This window comes from Dermochelys coriacea, chromosome 1 (assembly GCF_009764565.3).
Source record: "Dermochelys coriacea isolate rDerCor1 chromosome 1, rDerCor1.pri.v4, whole genome shotgun sequence".
NCBI classification, from domain to species: domain Eukaryota; kingdom Metazoa; phylum Chordata; order Testudines; family Dermochelyidae; genus Dermochelys; species Dermochelys coriacea.
The window spans coordinates 225,736,989-225,761,058 of NC_050068.2; the positions used below are offsets into that span (position 1 = coordinate 225,736,989).

The 24,070-nt window shown below is 43.9% G+C and overlaps 1 protein-coding gene across 1 annotated transcript; it reads left to right on the forward strand.

The window, feature by feature from the left end:
- The first annotated feature begins 32 nt into the window (after positions 1-32).
- PKDREJ (polycystin family receptor for egg jelly) lies at positions 33-9,292 on the forward strand. The gene has a single exon (XM_038387638.2). It carries the CDS (start codon positions 147-149, stop codon positions 8,109-8,111), a length of 7,965 nt encoding a protein of 2,654 aa, XP_038243566.1. The 5' UTR covers positions 33-146; the 3' UTR covers positions 8,112-9,292.
- The last annotated feature ends 14,778 nt before the right edge of the window (positions 9,293-24,070 follow it).

Genomic DNA, 24,070 nt, shown 5'->3' on the forward strand with positions numbered 1-24,070 from the left:
GGGCGCAGTGGGGGGGACTCCTGGCTGTGCCGGGGCGCGGGGAATTCCGGGCTCTTCAGCGGCTGCTCGGTGGCAGTTGGAGCCGTTGGGAGACGTCTGTTCATGGGCCAGGGATCTCCCCTTGGCCCCCCCACCACCACCCCAGCATGCCTCCACTGCTGCTCCCCAGCCTCCTCCTGCAGCTCCTGGGCTACTGTGGCCCCCCATGCCTGGCTGCTGTGGCCCCCCCACGCTTCCAGCTCCAACCACTGCTAGTCACCTGCTCGGACCCGCACGGGCGTGTCTATCGGCGCCAGGACAACGAGGTCTGGGCCTCATGCCTGTGGGATGGCCCCATCAAGCTGCGTTATACGCGGGCCCTGGGAGCAGTGTCAAGAGTCCAGGAGGGAGAGACACAACTGCCACCCCCACCGCGCTGCCGCTGGTACCGGGACTCGGCCTGGGTGCAGGACATGTCTCGCTGGTCAGGCAGGGCAGTGTTGGGTCCAGGCCTGGCTCGGGGGGGCCCTGCTCCACCCTGGGTCTCAAGCCGCATCACGGTGCAGTGTGTGTCGGCCTCGTGTGCCGTGCCTACGTGTCTGCACCGCAACCTGAGCATCGAGGTGTCTGGGCAGGATGTGCGGCTCTTCCTGCTTTGGCCACCTGAACCCCCCATCCTCGAGTGGCAGCCTGTGCAGCTGGGCTGGTGTGCACGCCTCAAGAGCTCACGCTGGCACTACCGCTTCAGCAGCCGCGGGGGCAGCCCTGCTGCACTCCTCATTCCCAGCAACCAGCACCACAAGCTGCTCCCACCTGCTGCCTACCCAAGACCTGAATTGCACCAGGTCTGTGCCTCCTACTACAGCTACCTTCTGACCGTGCACTATACCCGCCGCGGTCTCTACATTGCCTCAGTCAGCATGGAGCAGGGGCCTCGGATTAGCCTCAGCCTCACCCTGAGGGTGGAGCCGGCTCTGCTGCATGTCCTCAGTGCCCACTCTAAGCTGTTTAGCCTTCCTTACCAGCCCCTCAGTCTCTCCTGGAGCCTACAGTCCCTTGGCCCCAGGACACTGGCCTACAGGCTGCTGGACATGCAGGGCACGGAGGGCTGGTCAGCCTCCTACAATCCTTATGCTTTGCAGAGCAACTTCTGTGCTGACTCCATGTCCCGGAAGGCTAGTGAAATGGTACTAGCCAGCGTCTACTTCCATGTTGATGGAGAGTGGTTTGGTGATCTAGCAGGGGAGCTGAGTTTCTCCAATGCTACGCTGGGCCTGACAGTGAACAGTGAAACTCCCACCTACCTCACCCTCAATGCCCAGAAGACCAAGACTGGCACTTACATTTTTAGCCGCAACCATGGACTTTATTACACCACCCAAGCAAACAATGCCAGTGCCCCTGATGATGGCTTCAACACGCATTATATATTCTTCCAGCAGCAGAGCCTTTCCTTCTTGCTCACTATTGAGTTTGTGAGGTTGCAGTGGTACAAGTTCAACATGCACTTGTATCTGAACCGGAAAGGAGCCCTGTTCAGATCTCTAGAGGACAGAGATATAGAAGTCCACATTTTCAACAGCGGTCCTTCTTTTTTGCGGAGTTTGATCCACATTGTGTGGTTTATTCCTGTGCAACATCCGATGCTGCAGTGTGAGTGGACCTTCAACTTGCAGTTGTTTGGCTCAAGAAAAGAGTACCTCATCCAGAACAATACTTATACTTATGATGATCATGTCAGAAATGCAGCCCACTTTGTCCGTCGCTCTGTTTTACCTTTTAATCCTGCACTATACACAGGGTTTGTGGCAAAAGTGAATTGTACCAGAAGTGGACTTACACCTGCTGTTTTAAAAGTCACAGTCAACACTTATGCTTCAAAGGTCATGGAGTCACTGGTGTCTTGTCAGAAAAAACCTTGTTTCATAGAGCATTTGAGAATCCAGAAGCCTGATCTTGTTTTCCCCATCATACGTACTAAAAAAGGGTTACAACTTATCCTGTATGCCAAGTTGCAAGTAAACTGCACAGATCTTGTACGTACTGAACAAATCTGGAAAATCTATGGTGTTCAAAATGTCACGACTATTCCAGACTGGACAAAACCTTTAAATCCACCCCTCATTTGGAGAAGACAGATGCTCATTTTACAAATTCCCAGCTTTAGTTTAGATTATGGCTTGTATCTGTTTAATTTCTCTGTTAAAATAATTACATCTGAGGATGTTGTGGAAGGCTCAGATACAGTTTTTGTTCAGATTGAGAAGAGTGACCTGGTGGCAGTCATTGTTGGAGGCACCTTCCGGACAGTGGGTTTTTCTGATCATTGGACTTTGGATGGATCTACTTCCTCTGATCCTGATTCACTGGACCGATTAGAGGGGCTCATATTTTCATGGTACTGTACAAAACATGTATCAGATTATGCAACCATGACAGTGAGTACAAATGGGACCTGTCATCCAGACCAGATAGATTTGAAATGGATAAAGTTTTCTAGTCCTACTCAGAGTGTTTTGCCAGAAACCCTTCAAGGAAATACTATGTATCATTTTCGTTTGGTCATTCAAAAGGATAACAGAAAGAGTTATGCTGACCAAACCATAAGCGTGCGGCCTGGATCTCCACCTGTTCTGAATGTTATATGCATTGAAAATTGTGGTAAAATTGTAATTCCAACAGATAGATTTACATTGTCTGGAAAATGCCTAAACTGTAGAATGACTAGTCGACCAGTCTATATCTGGTCACTTTTTTCAGGAAGTTTCACTGAAGTAAACTTTGATTGGGCTTCCAAAACTTCAACAGGGAAGTTTAGTGCATACATGTCTATACATGCTTTGACTTTTATGAATATTGCAGACCAGTCATACACTCTTCTCCTAAAAATAACCACTTGGGGTGGTAGGTCATCAACCTACAGGTACCCATTTTATGTAAATTCTCCACCTAGGATTGGAAAGTGTACCGTCAATCCAACCAGGGGTGTTGCATTCCTGACAAAATTCATTGTTCAGTGTAGTGGATTTTCAGATAAAAATTTACCTCTTACGTATAAAGTAATAGCAGCCTCAGATTTATTGAAAAGCAGTAGAATAACTTCTTTAGAGGAGAATACATTGGGGACAATAGTGTATTTTGACTATCAGCCTAAAACTCCTCCATCTTTTCTCCCCATTGGTATACCATCTAAGAAGTATACTTTGACAATCTATGTTCAAGTGTATGATTCCCTTGGGGCATTTTCCCAAGTAACTTTACACACAAGAGTGCAGGATCCAGCCAAAAGTAGACCGCCAGATATTATGCTTAATGAACTGCTTGCTTTAACCAGTGGATCAAGTGCACCTATGACATCTTTGCTTCAAATTGGAGATTATTTAAATGTAGGCTATTTGATTTATATGGTAGCCTCAATTTTAAATGATATTAAAACTGCACCAACTATCCAGGTATCTAAAGTTGAATTTAGGGAAAGCCTTCTTAATCAGTCTTTGAGTATTCCTACTGCTAACGTAATGGAAGTAAATCAAGTAGTTGCTTGTATTTCTGAATTAACACAGGAAGTCACTGAAGTAAACAGAGCATCACAACAGTTAGCTGTTCGAAAACTGAAAGAAGTGAGTGAAGCACTAAAAAGGTTCAGGGATAAAAGCCTTGGGTCTGAACAAACAGAGCTTCTGAGCACTGGTATACTAACAGGCCTGTCCAATGTCCTGAAAGCTTCTCTTTTAGACCTCAGGAATGTCAATGTGCACACAGTTAAACAAACCTTCTCTGTCATGGAGACTTTATCAGAAATAGTCTTACAAGGCAAAGTCCCTGGAGAAAATGAAACTGTAATGGAGGCCAAAAATTGGAACATTAATTTAAAGAAAGATGAAAAGTGGGATGTCACAAATACTTTCGCCACCAAAAAAGACTGCAGGAATTGCTTTTATCCAACACTGAAGCAGGGGGATCATTCAGAATTGCCAATAGATGCTGTGATTTCCACTGTATTTTATGAGTTTGAAGAGAACCCCTTCCCTTGGTTGGCATATAGGTCAGATATTGTAACAACAGTCACTGGGTTCAAAATGACAGGAACCAGGGTGAATGGTGACATAATAGGGATCATGCCTGCAGTAGCAGAAGTGATTATTGCTAGAAAAGACAAGAAGTCTGCAGCTTTTAAATTGACAATAGGGCCTGATAAAACCCTCCCAAAAACAACTGGAGGATTTAGTTTTGAAGTGGACAGAAACTCCAAGGATGTATTTATCCAGATTTTGACTAAATTAAAAGTTTCTTTCAAGGTATTTATATACTTAGGTGTTAATGTCACCCACACCTCTCCTATAGCTTCTTTTTTTGCTTCTCATAGTGAGCCTGCAGTTGCAAGTGGGAATAAGTCAAATAACATAGATTGTGCAATTAAGGCTCCTTATGTGATCTGTCTCCCACAGTCACTGCTGAGGGCCACAGCCCCAGTCAGTGGGACAGATAAATGGAACATTTCCATTATCTTGCAATCACAATCTATTGTAAGATCCAGAAACAACAGATTGGTGAGCATATCCCTTTTTAATGCTGCCTGCTTAGACCTAGATGGAGTGCAGAGTCAGTGGAAAGAAGGTACATGCGTTCTTGGCCCTCTTACCAACTGGCAACAGGTACATTGCATCTGCAAGGTGAACCAGCACTCCAAGAGAACAGCAAGCCGCATCAGTTCCTCCAAATACAATATCAAGTTCTTGGCCTCCAAAGTATTTGTGATCCCTAATCCAGTTGATCTGGAAAAATCCCTTTTAGCAAAAATACACAAAAACACAGTGACCCTCTTAATGGTGCTTTTCATTTTTTTAGTCTATTTTCTCCTAGCTCTCTGGGCCATGAGAAAAGACCGGACTGATAAAGTTAGCAGGGACAAAGTTATAGTCCTGCCAGACAATGACCCCTTTGATAAAGTGTGCTACTTGGTCACTTTATACACAGGCAGTCGCTTGGGAGCTGGAACCACAGCAGATGTTTTTCTCCAACTCATAAGCCAAAATGGCACCAGTGATGTGCATCACTTACGGCACCCAACTTATCTATCATTCATTCGAGGAGGCACTGATACTTTTCTGCTAACTACCAAGAATGATTTAGGAAACATTTATTCCCTTAGGGTCTGGCACAATAACGGAGGTTCTTCTCCTGACTGGTTCTTAAGTAGAGTAAAAGTTGAAAATATGTACACTAAAGAGTTCTGGCTGTTTATTTGCAGGAAATGGCTTGCTCTTGACAAGGATGATCGCTTACTAGAAAGGACATTTGTTGTTACACACCCAAGAGTACCTTTGGCCAAAATGGACTATTTTTTTATAAATATTGCCAATGAACTCGTAGATAGTCACATATGGTTATCTGTTTTTGCTCAGGTTGTCACTGGCTCTTTCAACAGACTCCAAAGATTGTCTTGCTGTTTAGCAGTACTATTGTGTACCCTGCTTATTAACATTATGTTCTTTAATGCCGACAAGAATAAAGAAGTTGTTTCAATACACTTACGATACTTGATATCAATAATAATAGGAATTGAAAGTGCTTTGGTTACCATCCCTGTGCAAATGATTATAACTGCCTTGTTTAAGTATTCACAGAAGGAGCCTTCTCCACGTGGTGCAGCTCAGAATCACCCAAAGGAGAGTTCACCCTTCATGTCTGGAAACCTTAGGAACTGGAAGGAACGCCTGCAAAAATGGTACCTTGCAGAAGCTTCGACACAACCTGTGAGTAGCGATTCTCTAGAGACCCCTTCCAATGCCAATGATTCATATAGCTTGCAATATTTTGGTAAGAAAAGAAAACAAAGAACACCAAAAACATGGAGTAATTGCACAGTCTCTGAGGGTGCTGCAAATGCAATTGCAGCAGAGGAGCAAAATGCAGCTGATACTTCAACAGCAGAGGTTAAAGCGCAACAGACCCAACCGCCAAATTCCAATTTCAGTAATAATTATGCAGAAGAAAAGGATGTCAGTATTCAGAAAGAGAGAAAACCACTAAACATCCCCTTCATGCTCTTTCGCAAAAGGCCACAGGTAACTTTTTGTTGGTGGTGTGTCTATGTCTCCTGGATATTGGTCATAGCTGTAGCGGGAGTGTCATCATTTTTCATCGTATTATATGGTCTGTCCTATGGCTACAAGACATCATTAGAGTGGCTGTTAGCATCAATAGCCTCATTTTTTGAGAGTGTGCTTCTTCTTCAAACCCTAAAAATCATTGTTTTCTCGGCCCTGAGTACAGTTTATCCAAAGTACTGTGAAAACATCCCATGGTCAACCAGGGATAATTTCTTTGAGATTAGGTTGGATGAAGTTACTATGGATGCAGATGAGATGAGAGAGAGGCACTATGAAATTATTAGACTCAGAGGCACTAAGCAGTATCAGCCCTTAGAAGAGGATGAAATCACAATCATGAGGAAAAGAGAGAAAATTAAAAGCAAAGCTTTCATCTTCCTCAAAGACATTGTCAGTCACTTTGTCTTTTTAACCCTAGTATTAAACATTGCCTACTCCACAGAAAACACCAACAGCTTTTACTACAATCAAGTTATTCATAAACAATTCTCCCTCAAGCTCTCCAATGTGGATAAACTAGAACACATTTACCTGTGGGTGAATAATGTCTTTTTGCCTTTGGTCCACAATAACCACCAACCAACTTTTCTTTCTGACAGCTGGTCCAAAATCCTAGGTTTGCCAAGGATGAGGCAAGTAAGGGCGAAAAGTACTGAAAAAAAATGTTTCTATCCTCACAGCTTTGTAAATAAATTTGTGATCAGTAAAAGCCATTGTCTTCATAAATATGGCAGTGACCCTGAAGAGAGAGGTGACTATGTTGGGTCCTGGACAAAGGGTGCCAACAGATCCGTTACTAGTGACACTAGCAACTATGTAGGGTTTACGTACCAGTCAAACAGAAATCACTGGGTGTATTACTCATATGGAGAATTATATACATATGGACCAGGGGGATACACTTTTTACTTCTTCCCTGCAGAACAGCGGCCTAACTCAACAAAAAGGCTGGATGTTTTACAAAATAGCAATTGGCTTGATGAAGAGACATGGGCTGTGATTATTGAACTAACTACATTTAACCCAGATGTACATTTATTTTGCAGCATCTCGGTCATATTTGAAGTTTCTCATTTTGGGCTCATAAACACAAGCTTGTCAGTACATTCTTTCACGCTCCCAATTTTCCAGCAGCAAAGCAGAACACAAATTTTTGTGTTTGTAACTGTTCTTGCTTTTCTCTTCATTTATATCATGGATGAAATTCACATCATACGCCAAGAAAGGACAAAGTATATTAAAAATGTTTCCAACTTAATCAATTTTGGTCTAAAGTCAGTGTTTTTCTTTTTTGTTTTTCTGCAAGTCATCAAATTTAAGATCGGGGCTGATATAGTAAAGTTTTACTTACTTAATCCAAATGATTTCATTCCTTTCCATACAGTTTCTCATGTAGATCAGACCTTGAGGATAACAATGGGCTTTTTGGCATTTCTCATAGTTTTGAAAACTCTCAGGTATTCTAGGTTCTTTTATGACGTGCGCCTAGCACAAAGATCCATCTTGGCAGCTCTTCCTGGAATCTGTTCTATGGCACTTGTGGTGGCAGTGTACTTTTTTGTATACATGGCTTTCGGCTACCTAGTGTTTGGCCAACATGAATGGAATTATAATAATATGATTCATTCAGCTCAGACTGTCTTCTCTTATTGTGTTTCAGCTTTTAAGGACACTGCTTTTACATCCAACCGGTTGCTGGGTGGTCTTTTCCTAGCCTCTTTTATGCTGGTGATGATCTGTGTCTTGATCAATTTATTTCAAGCTGTGATTATGTCTGCCTATGAGGATATGAAACAACCTGTATATGAAGAACCATCTGATGAAGCAGAGGTGATTACTTTTCTAGTTCATAAGATCAGAAGGATATGGTATTTTATCACCTGTAGGACACCATCAGCAAGTGATCCAGATCTCTTAAATAGCGTACTGTATGGGCAAGCTGAGAGGTATAGCCATCGACACTTAGGGCTAAAGACCAAAAAAATAAATGGCAAGAAAATGGTTTATCTTGTCATATGAGTAATGCACGTTTTTATGTGCAATAAGAATGATTTTTAAAAAACAGTATAATATTAACAACAATAATAATGTATCCTCTAATACTTATTTCCCAATTCAGTGCTCATAAATATTCTGAATTAACTTGTTACATTAGGAAATTCTCAACAGAGAATAGCCACTCACTATTGGTCCTCCTCAGATTTACCTCAGAATCCTTTGAGACAATTGCCATAGTATTTTAAATTAATTTTAAATTAAATTCTAAATCAGTTCCTATAATATTTCATAGGCAACAGGTCAGGACTCAGTTCAATATTTTATGGGTTGGCCATTGACAGCAACCCAGCTGAAAATGGCTGAGCAAATCCACTATAATGGAAGATTAGAAATGGACAGGGAGCAGGTTCATGGCATGTATACCCCTGCCCAGAAACTGCTGGTAAAGCTTCTTCATGAATCACAACCTAAAGGATGAGAAATGTTACTTTGAAAGAAAAGATAGGACAATTTATAATAATTTGATTTGGCAAGCAAAAAAACTGTTTCAAAACTACATTTCCCTAACAAAGACAATTTAAATACAATACTATAAGGTTCTTAAAAGAACCAACAAATACCTTTGACCTATACAATTTGCTGTGTATTCAGACTGTGCATTCAGTGGAATTCTGGTATATTTTGCTATTTTGTTTGCATGTTGGTCAATTTGTTAAGTTTTACTAAGTAATGAATGTCAGATAAATGGGTACAGGCAAGAAGAAAGGATTTGTTTTATCATATGAAGCATTATTAAATACATAGGCCTTTGTCAGAAAAAATATATTTTCTATCCCTGTAACTTGTTTGCTGTACAAAATTGATGTACAACAGATCCCCTTGCTCTCAGTTCTAATTGTATGTGTTTTTATTTTATTTTCATCTTTTGCATGGAAACATTCTCCTTAGTTGAGTCCGTGTTTATCTAATAAATTCCAGGTTCCCCCTTCAGTTCAGAAAAGTGAGATTTTACTATACTAAGCTTCTGACATTATTGTGTATTCAGAGAGTATTTTTGATGTGAGTCAATTATACAGTATTGTGGGAACACATTTTATACAAGTTTATATCTTATTATAAACATTCAGGAATAAACCAATCTTTACACACCTCCTTAGATCATGTGGCTATTTCTTACCAATATAACTGCATACATATACCAAATTCTGTCAGTAATCGGCATTGAATACAGATTCAAATGTCTTCCTTTGAATTGATAGTTTGATAGATCTTCTGGATGCATCTACAGCAAATGCACATATATGTAACTCAATCTAGAGGCATGGCTGCAGCATTCTCCCTTTTCTCCTCAGGGGTATGGGTTCTGGGTTCACCTATCAAGGTGCCTGGTGCCTCCACCCAAGGAAGCTCCTTCTAGTGCTGAGAACATAGAAGGCCTGCCCCTGGTAAAATATTCATCACCCAATCTCATACACAGGAGTGTTAGAGCACCAGAAAAACCTATCAACTCCCAGAATGATAAAACAGTAACAGGGGCTTTATTAGGTACTGGAAATTCAGGATAGGAGACAATGGAAAAAACAGATTGCGATAATAAAAGACAAAATTAATAATAAATAAATTTAACGCCTCCCCTCCCCCACAATATTTACAGCTAATATGTACCATACTGCTCCCTCCCAACATGTGCCTAGGCAAATAGTGACTTTGGTGCAGTCTGTGATGGGTGGTACAGCACTGAAATCAGTAGACAGCTTAAAACCCAATATCAAACTAAATAAACAAGATTGTTATAAGTATCCACACCCAGGATGGTTGGATCATCCTCGTGACCCTCTGGATACAAAAGTTCAGTTTGGCTGGCTCTTGGTAGCCTCACTGTGACTCTCCCCAGTCTCCTGCGTTTCTGGTCTCTCCTGCAATGACACTGTTCAATGTCCCAGAAATTCCATAAGAGCTCAAAGTCTCCCCTTGGATAGGAATGTGGAGGGTAGAAGGGTCCTCCCCAGCTGAATAGCTCCTTTTCCTCTACACTCCAAACACAGCACACTTAAAGTAAAGTCAGATCCTTTATTCTGAGTCCTGGCTCATGATTGCTCCAAGTAGTTTTGACAACTAGGTTCTGTTTCTACCCTGGACCCTAGGCAATCTGGGAAACAGAGTACTTGGCCTCTGCCACCATTACTGCTGTAGTTCACCTTGCAGGCTGAGTGTGGTATTTCAGGAGCAACCCCTCAAAAGACAGTACACCCTCCCTTACATCAGAAAATATGATGTCCCCATCAAGAATTTCATTAAAAACATTTAAAATAATAAATAATAAAACACATAAATACAGACAAACGCAATGTCCTACTAAAACCCAAGGACGATACAGAGGTCTTTCCAATACTGGACAGTACACTCCTGATACCCACTTATGAAGCATTGGAGGAGACATTAGCAGAATCCTAGGTTAACTTTACAATGGGTTTCGCCTTTCATTCAGAGTGTCTGTATACAGTTGGATTTTCAGCAGCAGTAGGTCATGCATTCCCTACCTCAGGTTCCATGTATGGGTCTGCAACTTCTCCCTCAGTGGGACTCTTTCTTTGTAACCATAGCCATATCTTCTGGATTTTGTGGTGGAAAGAATGGTTCTGTCAAAGAATTTAACTAATCCAAAGTGGTATCAGGTTTAGACCAATCAGATATGGAGATTTTGTTGAAACTGGGGCTTTAGTTTCATCATAAGACTTGTCCCTTACAAACATCATCAGGCTGATGTGCTCATAAGCCATTTCCCCACATGGAAAACTATATCCACTATCAGTATATGAAACAACTGATTCTTCAGCTGTAGCTGAATACACTATATGAGGGGACGATGCAATAACGCTCTCTTGTCTTTATTTCTTCTCCTAGTGACAAGAATTCTTCTGACATATGCTTTTGGTACAGGGTTACTGCTTGGGTTAAGTTGTCTAACTGGTAACAGATGGTTCCTGTGCAGAGTCTTGATGATTCTCTCCCATCCTCAGACCAAACTTTATAAACAGGTAGGTCTGGTAACTTTTGTACAATGAAAGAGGTGTCAGCCTTCCACCAATCTGCAATTTTATGTTTTCCTGGGAGTCCAAAATTCCTTATTCATATCTGATTCCCTGGTTGCAGGACATGATCTCTTATTTGGGAATCATAGCAGGCCTTGTTATATTCTCTGCATTTTCTTATGGCATCTGTCGCTGTTTTATAGGCCTCCTTCAAAGGCTCTTATTCAATTGACATACTGAAGACATGTCTAAGAGTAAACTCCATCAGCTGACATCCTGAAGCACAAATCAACCAGAAGTCTGGCTTCTCTTCCAAATATTAAGTAACAGACAATATCCTGTAGACTCATTTTTTGTACAGTTGTAGGCATGCACCAGAAAGCTGACATGCTTACTCCATTTGGGTTTTTGATTAGGACTTAATGTGCCCAAACATGTTTAATGGTGTTCTGTTAAATCTCTCCAGCTGAGGTTCTCCTTGGCGATGTTATGGTGTGGTTCTGAATTTCTTGGCAACCGCCATTTGCAATAGCTCTTTAGTAAGCCTACTCTTGAAGTCTGTTCCTTGATCTGAATGAATTTTACAAGGCAATCTATAGTGTACAAAGAACATCCCCCCCATACCTTGGCAATAGTAATGGATTTCTGGTGCCTGGTGGGGAAAGCCTGCATGTATCAGGTGAAATAATCCATTACCACAAGTATGTTTCATTGTTCTTATCACTTTCCACACTTAAACAGTCCATGCATAAAAGATCTAGGCGTTCACTGCTGGTGATGTTAACCAAAGGGGCAGATTTCTTTGGCAATGTCATCCTCTGTAGACATCTAAAACAAGTCTTTCAATGCTTTCCCACATGCTTAGCCATACATGGCCAAAAGAACTGGGATTTCACTAAATCAAGTATCTTGTCCATTCCCAGCTGTCTCATTTCTTCATGGAGGGAATGTAGGGGTATGTCTACACGACGAAATTAGGTCAATTTTATAGAAGTCAATTTTTGGAAGTGACTTTATATTGTGTCGATTGTGTGTGTCCCAACTAAGCGCATTAAGTCAGAGGAGTGCGTCCACAGTACCATGGCTAGCATCGCGTTTCGGATGGTGCACTATGGGTAGCTATCCCACAGTTCCAGCAGTCTCCGCTGCCCATTGAAATTCTGGGTTGAGCTCCCATTGCCTGATGGGGCAAAAACATTGTCGCGGGTGGTTCTGGGTACATGTCGTCAGTCACTCTTCCCTCCCTCCACGAAAGCAACGGCAGCCAATCATTTCGCGCCCTTTTTCCTGGATTGCCTGCGCAGACACCATAGCACTGCAAGCATGGAGCCTGCTCAGATCACCGCTGCAGTTGTGAGCCTTGTAAACACCTCACGCATTATCCTGAAGCTATCTGCAGTATGTGCAGAACCTGCAAAAGCAGGCGAGCAGAGCAGGATCTAAAGCCTGCAGTGGGGGGCAGGAATCCCAGTCTCCAATCTCAGGGGCTGCAGAAAGAATTGTGTTTCCTGACTAGGTCTCAGAGAGCTGGACATTGTTATAGCAAGTCCTAGACCAAGGATTCAGCAGGGGCTGGATTGAGAGCCCTCCACTCCTGGGGAAGTTTCACTCTGAGCCCCTAGTGCTATACAAGAAGCTGCAGGTGTTTCCTCACTCCTTTTCCCCCCTCTGTCCCTTTCTCCCACTTTCTTTACCTCTCTTCTCCCCATCTCTTACTCTCTGTAAGAATCATACAAGGACCATGGTTAAAAAGTGAAAGGAAAAGTCAGCGAAACCAATATTCCAATTGTTATTGCTGCTAACTTTGTGCTCCACAATATCTGTGAGAGTAAGGGGGAGACATTTAAGGCGGGGTAGGAGGTTGAGGCAAATTGCCTGGCGGCCAATTACGCACAGCCAGAAACCAGGGCGATTAGAAGAGCACAGCTGGATGTGCTGCGCATCAGAGAAGCTTTGAAAACCAGTTTCATGAGTGGCAAGGCTATGGTGTGACAGTTCTGTTTGTTTCTCCTTCATGAAAACCCGCCCCCTTGGTTGACTCTACTTCTCTGTAAGCCAACCACCCTCCCCACTTCGATCACCATTTTCAGAGGCAATAAAGTCATTATTGTTTCAAAATCATGGATTCTTTATTAATTCATCACACAAGTAGGGGGGGAAACTCACAAGGTAGCCCAGGAGGGGTAGGTGAGGAGGGATGCACCGGGTGGGGTGGTGGATGCGGGGAGAAGGGAAGAACAAGGCCACACTACAGTTCAAAACTTATTGAATGCCAGCCTTCTTGGCAATTGCTTGGGCAATTCTCTGGGGTGGAGTGGCTGGGTGCCCGGAGCCTCCCCCTCGCGTTCTTGGGCATCTGGGTGAGGAGGATATGGAACTTGGGGAGGAGGGCAGGCGGTGATACAGGGGCTGTAGCAGAGGTCTGTGCTCCTGCTGCCTTTCCTGCAGCTCCTCCAGATGCCTGAGCATGTCAGTTTGCTCCCCCATTAGCCTCAGCATTGCATCCTGCCTCCTCTCATCGCACTCATTTAACGCAGGGGTTGGCAACCTGCGGCACGCATGCCGATTTTTGTTCCGTTCACCTAGGCCAGCAGTGGGCTGAGCGGGGCCAGTGGCTGGAACCCCAGACCGGCAGTGGGCTCAATGGCTCAGTGGTTCCGGCCGCTGGCTCCTGCCAGCTGGGGTCCCGGCTGCTGGCTCCGCTCAGCCCAGCCAAGGGTTCCATCCATGTCTTCGAGATTTTGGCATCTATATTGCCATTTCATCTTTTGGAATGGAGTTCTTCCTGCCCGGATTCTTCTCCCCATACAGCGATCATATCCAGTACCTCCCGTTCCATCCATGCTTATGAGCTCGCCACGCTGGCCAAATAGGAAATGAAATTCAAAAGTCCCCTGGCTAGTGCACCTGAGTTGAAAGTGTTGTCCAGAGCAGTCACAATGGAGCATTCTGGGATAACTCCTGGAGGCCAATACCGTCGAATTGTGTCCACAGTACCTCAAATCTGGAACAGCAATGGCGATTTTAGCGCTACTCCCCTTGCCGAGGTGGAGTACAGAAATCGGTTTTAAGAACCCTTTAAATCGACAAAACCGGGTTGGTTGTGTGGACGGATTTAGTTTTAATTCGACCTAACACAGCTAAATTCAACATAATCGCGTACTGTAGACCAGGCCTAGGACAATCCTCCTAAACTTAACCAGACACTAGTTATTTCTTCAGGGCTATTGAACATTGACTTGTCCAATGTAACAGACCATTTATGGGGGTAAACCTACTCCATTATCGTAAAAGAATGGGTGCATATTGGTGAGCAGACTACTGACATCTCTGGTTTTCCTTTCCCTAGAGCATAAATAAATTCTCTTAAACTGTGGTCCATTTTTTGAGCTTTTCTCAGGGTGAACTTGCTTAGCTGCAGTAAAGAACTCATGACCAGATAGGTGAAATGGGCATAAGTGATAGGGATAACTCCTGGACAGGCTCCCAGCTAATCACACAGCCTTTATCCCAGGGGCAGGAATCTAGTGTGCCCTGTTCTGGCTGAGGGCACTGAGGCCTGGTCTATGCTATAGGGTTAGGTCGAATTTAGCCTCATTAGGTCAATTTAAAAATGACCACGTCCACACAATCAACCCTGTTCCATCGACCTAAAGGGCTCTTAAAATCGACTTCTGTACTCCTCCCCAATGAGGGGAGTAGAGCTAAAATTGACCTTGCTGCGTCGAGTTTGTGGTAGTGTGGATGCAATTTGACGGTATTGGCCTCCAGGAGCTATCCCAGAGTGCTCCATTGTGACCGCTCTGGACAACACTTTCAACTCCAATGCACTAGCCAGGTACACAGGAAAAGCCCCGGGAACGTTTGAATTTCATATCCTGTTTGGTCAGCATGGCGAGCTCAGCAGCACTCAGCAGCACAGGTGACCATGCTATCCCAGAATCGCAAACGAGCTCCAGCATGGACCGAAAGGGAGAGATTAGTTCTGATTGCTGTATGGGGAGAAGAATCTGTGCAGGCAGAACTCCGACCCAAAAGAAGAAATGCAAATATATTTGCCAAAATCTCATAGGGCATGTTGGACAGAGGTTACCCCAGACACACAGCAGTGCCACGTGAAAGTTAAGGAGCTCAAGCAAGCCTACCAAAAGATAAAGAAGGCAAACGGTCGCTCTGGGTCAGAGCCCCATACATGTTGCTTCTATGAACAGCTGCATGCCATTCTAGGGGGGACCCTACTACTATCCCACCACTGTCCATGGACACCTGCAAGGGGGGAGTCTCACACCGCACGGCGGATTTTGTGGATGGGGAAGAGGAGGAGGATGAAGAGGAGGAGAATGCGCAGCAGGCAAGTGGTGAATCCGTTCTCCCCGGCAGCCAGGACCTTTTCATCACTCTGGAGCCAATACCCTCTCAAGGTGGGATCCCTGACCCTGAAGCCGGAGAAGGCACCTCTGGTGAGTGCACATTTGTAACTGTAATTGTAATTGTAATTGTAAACAGGGTTTAAAAGCAATAGTGTTTGTGGTCACCCGGTTGAAATAGGGGAATTTTTGTAAGGGAACAGTAAAAGGACCCCGTTCATGCTGGGCTGTTTGTGCTTGGCTAAAAGGGATCATCCCAGAGAACAGCCACGCGGCATGGGGGAGAGGTGAAGGGCTCATCCTGGAGAATAGCCACGCGGTGGGTGGGGGTAGGTGTGTGCTGCACATCTACCTGAATACTGCAGCCCTTCCTTTTAAATGTGAAACCCAATCCATTGCTTGCTCTGGGAAAGGAGGGTGCTGCAGTTTGAAAACATTCCCAAATGTTATGAAGGCGTAAGAAGCCAACCCAATTTATCTCCCCCTAGGTGCAAATGTTTCTACACGCCCCCTATCATCTCCGTCCCTGAGGTTATCGCAGATTAGAAGGTGAAAAAAACGCACACGCGGTTACATGTTTTCCGAGCTCATGCAGTCCTCCTGCAATGATAGGGCACAGCTTAATGCATGGAGGCCTTCAGTGGCAGAGGCCAGGAGAGAATTAAGTGAGCGCAAAGAGCAGAGGCAGGACGCGATGCTGAGGCTAACTGGGGAGCAAATGGACATGATGAAGTGTCTTTTGGGGGAACAAATGGACATGATGAAGCATCTGTTGGGGCTGCAGGAAAGCCAACAAGAGCACAGACCCCCCCCCCACTGCATCCATTGTATAACTGCCTACCCTTCTCCTCATGTTCCATAGCCTCCTCACCCAGATGCCCAAAGAATAAGGGGGGTGGGGAGGAAGGGGGAGAGACTCCGGGCAGCCAGCCCGGAGGATGGCCCAAGCAACAGAAGGCTGTCATTCAAACAGTTTGATTTTTAGTGTGGCTACAATAAACAATGTGACCTTGTTCTTCCCTCCTCCCCCACCCCACCCGGGCTACCTTGTCCGCTATCTCATTTTTTTTTTAATTAATAAAGAAAGACTGCATGGTTTCAAAACAATAGTTACTTTATTTTGAAGGGGGGAGGGTGGTTGGCTTACAGGGAATTAAAATCAACAAAGGGGGCAGGTTTGCATTAAGGAGAAACACACACAACTGTCACACTGAAGCCTGGCCAATCATGAAACTGGTTTTCAAAGCCTCTCTGATGTGCAGCGCACCTTGCTGTGCTCTTCTAATCGCCCTGGTGTCTGGCTGCTCAAAATCGGACGCCAGGCGATTTGCCTCAACCTCCCACCCTGCCATAAACGCCTCCCCCTTACTCTCACAGATATTATGGAGCACACAGCAAGCAGCAATAACAATGGGAATGTTGGTTGCGCTGAGGTCTGACCTAGTTAGCAAACAGCACCAGTGAGCTATTAAATGTACAAAGGCACATTCTACCACCATTCTGCACTTGCTCAGACTATAGTTGAACTGCTCCTTACTACTGTCCAGGCTGCTTGTGTAAGGCTTCATGAGCCATGGGAGCAAGGGGTAGGCTGGGGTCCCAAAGATAACTATTAGCATTTCAACATCCCCAATGGTAATTTTCTGGTCTGGCAAGTAGGTCCCTTCTTGCAGCTGCTCGAACAGCCCGGAGTTCCTAAATATGCAAGCATTATGCACCTTTCCCAGCCATCCCATGTTAATGTTGGTGAAACATCCCTTGTGATCCACCAGTGCTTGCAGCACCATTGAGAAATACCCCTTGCAGTTTATGTACTGGTTGGCAAGGTGGCCTGGTGCCAAGATGGGGTTATGCGTTCCATCTATCACCCCACCACAGTTAGGGAACCCCATTGCAGCAAAGCCATCCAGTATGACCTGCACATTTCCCAGAGTCACTACCCTTGATAACAGAACATCAATGATTGCATTGGCTACTTGGATCACAGCAGCCCGCACAGTAGACTTGCCCACTCCAAACTGATTCCCGACCAACCGGTGGCAGTCAGGCATTGCAAGCTTCCACAGGACTATCACCACTTGCTTCTCAACCATCAGGGCAGCTCTCATCTTGGTATTCCTGTACTTCAGGGTGAGGGAAAGCAACTCACAGAGTTCTAGGAAAGTAGCCTTATGCATGCGAAAGTTTTACAGCCACTAGGAATCATCCCATACCTGCAACACTATGCGGTCCCACCAGTCTGTGATTGTTTGCCAGGCCCAGAATCGGCATTCCACTGTATCAACCAGCCCCATTGCCACCAGGATATCCCAATTGCCACAGCCCGTGCTTTCAGGAACGTCTGTGTCCAGGTCCTCATCAAAATCTGCCTCGTGCTTGCATCTCTTAGCCCGGTTCTGCATATACTTTAGGATAATGCGCGAGGTGTTTACAATGCTTACAACAGCAACAGTGACGGTGAGCTGAGCAGGCTCAATGCTTGCCGTGGTATGGCGCCTGCACAGAAAAAAGGTGCGAAACAATTGTCTGATGTTGCTTTCACGGAGGGAGGGGCGACTGATGACATGTACCCAAAATGACCCACAACAATGTTTTTTCCCCCATCAGGCATTGGGAGCTTAACCCAGAATTCCAATGGGTGGCAGAGACTGCGGGAACTGTGGGATAGCTACTTACACTGCACTGCTCCATAAGTCGAGGCTAGCCATGGTAGCGAGGACGAACTCCGCCGACTTAATGCGCTTAGTGTGGACATATGCAATCAACTGTATAAAATCAATTTCTAAAAATCGACTTCTATAAGATGGACCTAATTTCACAGTGTAGACATACCTTGAGACAGAGCATCCACATCAGTGTTGTTCAAATTGGGCAAGTACTGAAGACTGAAGTCCTAAGCAGACAAGGCTGAAAATCATCAGTGCCCTACAGCATCAAACTTAGCTGATATTAACACACACGTCTGTGGCGTTACACCCCATATTCTTCATAGAAATATGGTTATTATATGAATATGGCATAACTAAGAAATACTTTATGCAAGATGGCTCATGTAAGATATCACTGGAACGGTTATGATTTACTGAATGTGATTATCCAATTTGTATGCATGTATCATTTCTGCATTTGTAGTTAGGAATATTGACTATGTAACAATTACAACTGTGTGTGTACTTGGGAAAACGCCCACCAGACAATAAGCAATCATCCTGAATGAGCCATTTAAGAAGAATAAGACTGTGAAGATACTAATCTCTCTCCTTCCTGAGAGGCATCCTGCGATGTAGCTGGGACACTACTAAGGGCACGTCTTCACTGGGGCAATGTTAAAATGCTGCCGTGGCCGTTTTAACGTGGCTTGTGTAGTCGTGGCAAACCACCTCCACCAGAGGAATAGGTGCCAGGAGCGCAGCTCCCAGCACTGGTGCACTGTCTACACTGGCACTTTACAGCACTGAAACTTTCAGCACTCAGGGGAGTGTTTATTCACACCCCTGAGCGAGAAAGTTGCAGTGCTGTAAATTGCCAGTGCAGACAAGCCCTAAGTCAGGTGATAAGATCACCCGATACAAAATACCACCTTGGACACTGCTGGTACATTTCCTCTGTAGGGGGATGGTGATCAAACAAAGGTTTCCCACCTTAGGTAAATCCTTTTTAAGACTGAGGAGGGAGTTAATCTGGACTCTCCTCCATTGCTTACCCAAAAAAAAGACTGCTGAAAATACCTGAGGGGAAAGGCAGGGGTGAGTCCAGACTGATACAGGGGTCCAGTCTGTATGAAGAGATAACTGGAACTCTAAGTTACAGAAACTTTGCATCCTGTTTAATTCAACATTTATGGTTAGAAATTACATTTTGTAACCTGTTTCTTTAGTGAATCAAGCTTAGTTTGCGTGTTTTGTTTTATTTTCTTAGTAATCTGCTTTGTTCTGTTGTTCTTGCCCTTATAATCACTTAAAACCTGTCTTTTGTAGTTAATAAACTTATTTCTTGTTTATAACATAACGCAGTTTGTGCAATCGATATCGTGGGGGGGGGAGAGGGGAGAGAAGCTGTGCATATCTCTCTTCACATTGAGGGAGAGGGCGAATTTTTATGAGCATACACTGTGCAGATTTTTCTATACAGCGCACGACAATATAATGTTTGGGTCTGCACTCCAAGGGAGGTGGGCACCTGAGTGCTGGAGCAAGTCCCTTAAGCTGAGTCTTCCCAGAGCTGATCTCAGTGTCTTTGTCTTTCTGCAACTGGGTGTGGCCCTGCCTGTGTGTGCGCTAGAGGAGGCTTAAGAGCCTGACTCAGCAAGACAGGGTAAAGGGGCCCAGGCTGGCAGAACAGGTGGGCTCAAACTTAGCTGATGTTAACACACATGTCAATTCCCCTTCCAGAAATGTGGATTCTTAAAGACATGAAATTTATCCACTATAGCCCATTTCAGTGCCAGAAACTCCAACTTGTGAGCAGGATAGTTTTTCTCCTTCCTCTCATGCTTCTACTTGCAGGCAATGAGTCTCAACTCTCCATTATGTTTTTGATAAAGAACTGCTCCTAGACCACTAAGGCTGTATGCAAGGTGCAGGGTTTCATGTATGAAATGTATGTAAGGCTGTATGCAAGCATCTGTATGCAAGGTGCAGGGTTTCATAGTCAGGATAGGCTTGTACTGGGGCCCATGGTAGACATTGGATGATATGTCGGAATGCCTCCTCAAATTTGCATCCCATACAGGTTCAAAAGGTTCTGTCTCCTTAAAATAGTTTTTTTTCTTTAAGTATCTTCTTGCCAGTCCTTTTAGTTGTGGTAAAGGAATAGCCCTATGTGAGGGTATGCAGGGCTTTCACAATCAAAGAGTAGTCCTTTACAAACTTGCAGTAGTATCCATAGAATCCTAGAAAGGATTGTAAGCTCTCTAAATTGTAAGGTTGAGGCCTAGTAGTTAAAGCACTGATCTTGTCAGGGTCTGATGATATTCTGTGTTTCGACACAATGTGCCCCACATACTTTACTGAAGTTTGGCAGGAGATACATATGTCCAGTGAAAGTTTCAAACACAGCTTGCAAATGATCAAAGACCTTCAACAAATATGTTTTGGAAAGACCTCCAGGGTCTTTCAAAAGGTTCATATTTCCAACCACCCTCTCTATTAACCTCTGGAAGGTTGTTATTGTTTTCGATTCCCTGTAGCATCTTCTCAAACTGGCAGGTGAAAGAAGTCCTCTCTTTGTCCTATTCTCCCAGAGGGATTTGATAGTGCTTGCTCTGGAGATCAAGAACAGAAAACCATTTGCTTCCCAACAAACCATCAAGGGCCTCATTCACTCATAGTGTACTGATCAGGGATCATTCTTTTATTCAGTGTCTGATAATCAATACACATACAGACTGTGACAGAGAGGCCTACTGGTGCCAGCTAGCTAAGGTCTGCTGTTCTGTTACAGCAACTCCTAACAGGTCTGACAAACTCACTACACCTAGCACATAGTATATATCCACAAAGACTATCATATAAGTCTTAAGTGAAAGCCACTGTCATAATGGTTAGGAATATTGTTGTAAGATGTATGTACAGATGATATATAAAGAGTTGTGTATATGTATTGAAAAGTTTTAGTCTGTCAACAACCATAAAAGAAAAACAGATTTCTTCCAGACATGATGTAAGATGTGCATCTCTTTTCAAATGCAGATTAAGCATTGTAAGCCAACACAATGGAATCCCTATTTGTATATAGAGTCAGCAGGAGAATGGGAAGTCAACAGACACTGGAGACTGAACCACTCCATAATTATACAGGAAAGCAGAGAGTCCTAACCTTGCTGTCCTAAACTGTAGTGTAGTATTGCCTGTGAAATGTTAAACAGCTGCTTCATTCTGTCCCAGAGGTGGCTGTCTGTCAGTGGTGGGTAAAATACCTATAGAATCCCTTAATAAATGAGTATCTGTACATTTACAGGTGCAAGCTAAGCTGATATAACCAGTTTTAAATGGATGTGTGTGTCCACACAGAGATTCACACTGGTTTAACAATTTTTTTTAAAAAAAATAGATTTAAGTTAAACCAGTACAACTTCTGTGTGTAGGTAGGCCCTTACAGTGTACAATTCAATACATGGCTGTTTCCCTCCACATGTGTACAGTTTTTCTAGTTAGTAGGACTCAATGACAGCTAAGGCTTAAAAACTAGGGGAGATTATTTGTTTTATTGAATTTTTTTTACTTGGTTTACTTGGTTAACAGTTGCAAACATGTATAGCTTTAACATGTATAGCTCTTATGACACTGGAGACCAAAATCTGCTGCATTATTCTGGAGTATAGCATGACTTACCCCATTGGAACTGAAACAGAATGAAGCCCTGGTATTCAAATTAGGAACTCTGCTTTCAGTACTTCAAGTTCAAAATAACTACACAAAGTCACAGATTACTGGGAAATTACTGACAGTGAAAGAGAATCTATCAGTACTGAGGGAATATAATGAATGGAGTAATAACTATCACAGAGAAGTCTTTGGCCAATTATAAACGTGCATCTGTGACCCACTTCCCTCTCTAGAGATGCATAAACATCATTCAGCACATCAGTCACATCTGTAATCATATTATGATGTTTCCTACAACCAGACTGGTTCAGGAATAATATTTAATTAGCTATTTTGGTAATCTGTTAGCTGATTTGTTTCTACTAGTTCTTCAGAGCTCTGGACATAAAGTACTTTTTCATAAATATGTATGGCATACCCAACTTTGTCTTCAAGTTGAATATTACATTAGCCTGTTTCTGTGCCTCGGGGATGTGGCTGGGGCTATATATCTCAACTTCAAACATTATAGCCAAGGGATAAGAGATGCTGTCTGCTGAGATTTCATCCATAATTATTTCATCATTTGTTGATGATTTGACAAAATTCAGTGACCAGGATCTTTTTAATAACTTCAACAATTGTAACACATTTCAGGCTGAAATTGTGACCTTTTACTTCTCGGGATCTTGTTTGGTTAAAATGTATAACCTTGTTTAACTTCTTTAGCCTAATCCCTTGATATTTATTCATAAAAAAATCTCTTGACCTAAATATTTGCAATTTGAGATGGGATATTTATTGGCAGTTATATTAGTACAGTTATGATGTGCAATCGTTTCGGAAATCACAGCTATTCCTTTTAGATATTTAATATTGTTTATGATAAGAATGATCTCTCCCAATACTCAACAATAATTTCCTGGAGATAATAGTGTTAATGTGGAAAAAAATTAACTGGTAAGCCATAAATAGTGCCCATAAACCTTGATTAATAAGTCACTTTAGGAGTGAAATAATTTGCATTATGAACTCTCATTTTCCGTATTACAGTGTAGAAAGATTATTGTAAAATCACTATCATCAGAGCACTTTACAAATATAATGGGTCATACCCTGATCCCAACAATACTCACACCCCAAGTAAATGGGCTGCATGCTAAGTAGGTCATAGGCTTTGGAGAGTTCAAATTCCTCCCTCCAGGCTACAATGCAAGACAATCTATCAGTACTGAGGGAATATAATGAATGGAGTAATAACTATCACGGAGAAGTCTTTGGCCAATTATAAACCTGCATCTGTGACCCACTTCCCTCTCTCGAGATGCATAAACATCATTCAGCATATCAGTCACATCTGTAATCATATTATGACGTTTCCTACAAAGGTCTTGTAAAAAAAAAAAGCAGATTCAGTGTACCTATGGGTTCCGGGAAGAGTCCCACCCCCCTCCAGCCTAAGGGGAGGATCCACAGGACCTGAAAACCAAATGATTCCGTGGGACAACTAATGAAATAACAGGGACAGTAGCGCGGTCAAAGGGTTAAAAGAAGGGAGCCTGATGGGGACACCAATCAGTGAACCCTGGATAGCGTCCACTGCTCCTCAAAAGCATCAAGGGAGCCAGTGGACGCTGCCAAGAGAAACTCCACCCGGATATGTGAATGGACAGATGATCGGAAACAGGCCTCACAGTCACAAGAGTCTCCATCGGCCAACCTCCTCTCCCTGGTTTAATAGATGGCCGTTTTAGCGAGGGCCAGGAGGAGGTTGACCAGGAGGTCCTGTGACTTTGTGGGGCCATGGATAGGAAGTGCGTAGAGAAGGAGATGAGGCGAAAAGTGCAGCCAGAAACGTAACAGAATATTCGTGAGGAGCCGGAATAGGGGCTGCAACCTGGCGCACTCCAAGTAAACGTGTGCCAGAGTCTCCCTCATGACACAGAAGGGGCAGGTGTCGAGGATGGGAAAACTGTGCCAAGTACACGCCCATGCTCACGGCCCCATGAAGGAGGCCAGCTGATATCCCCGGCGGGCCTTGGGAGCAGGGTGAAGTATAGGCTGGCCCACTGGGGGCTCCTCACCCTCTAGAGGTGGCAGGAGGTCCCGCTACTTTGTGTCGGGGCGGGACGCGAGGGTGAGGAAGTAAAGGGTGTGGAGCATGAGTGTGTATAGGTGTTTCCTTGGCGCAGTCTGGAAACAAACCGCCTGCAAGTCGTGCAGCCGGCTCACGGAGAAGGGGTGGGGAGGCCAGTTGGGTCCACGGGGCAAGGGCT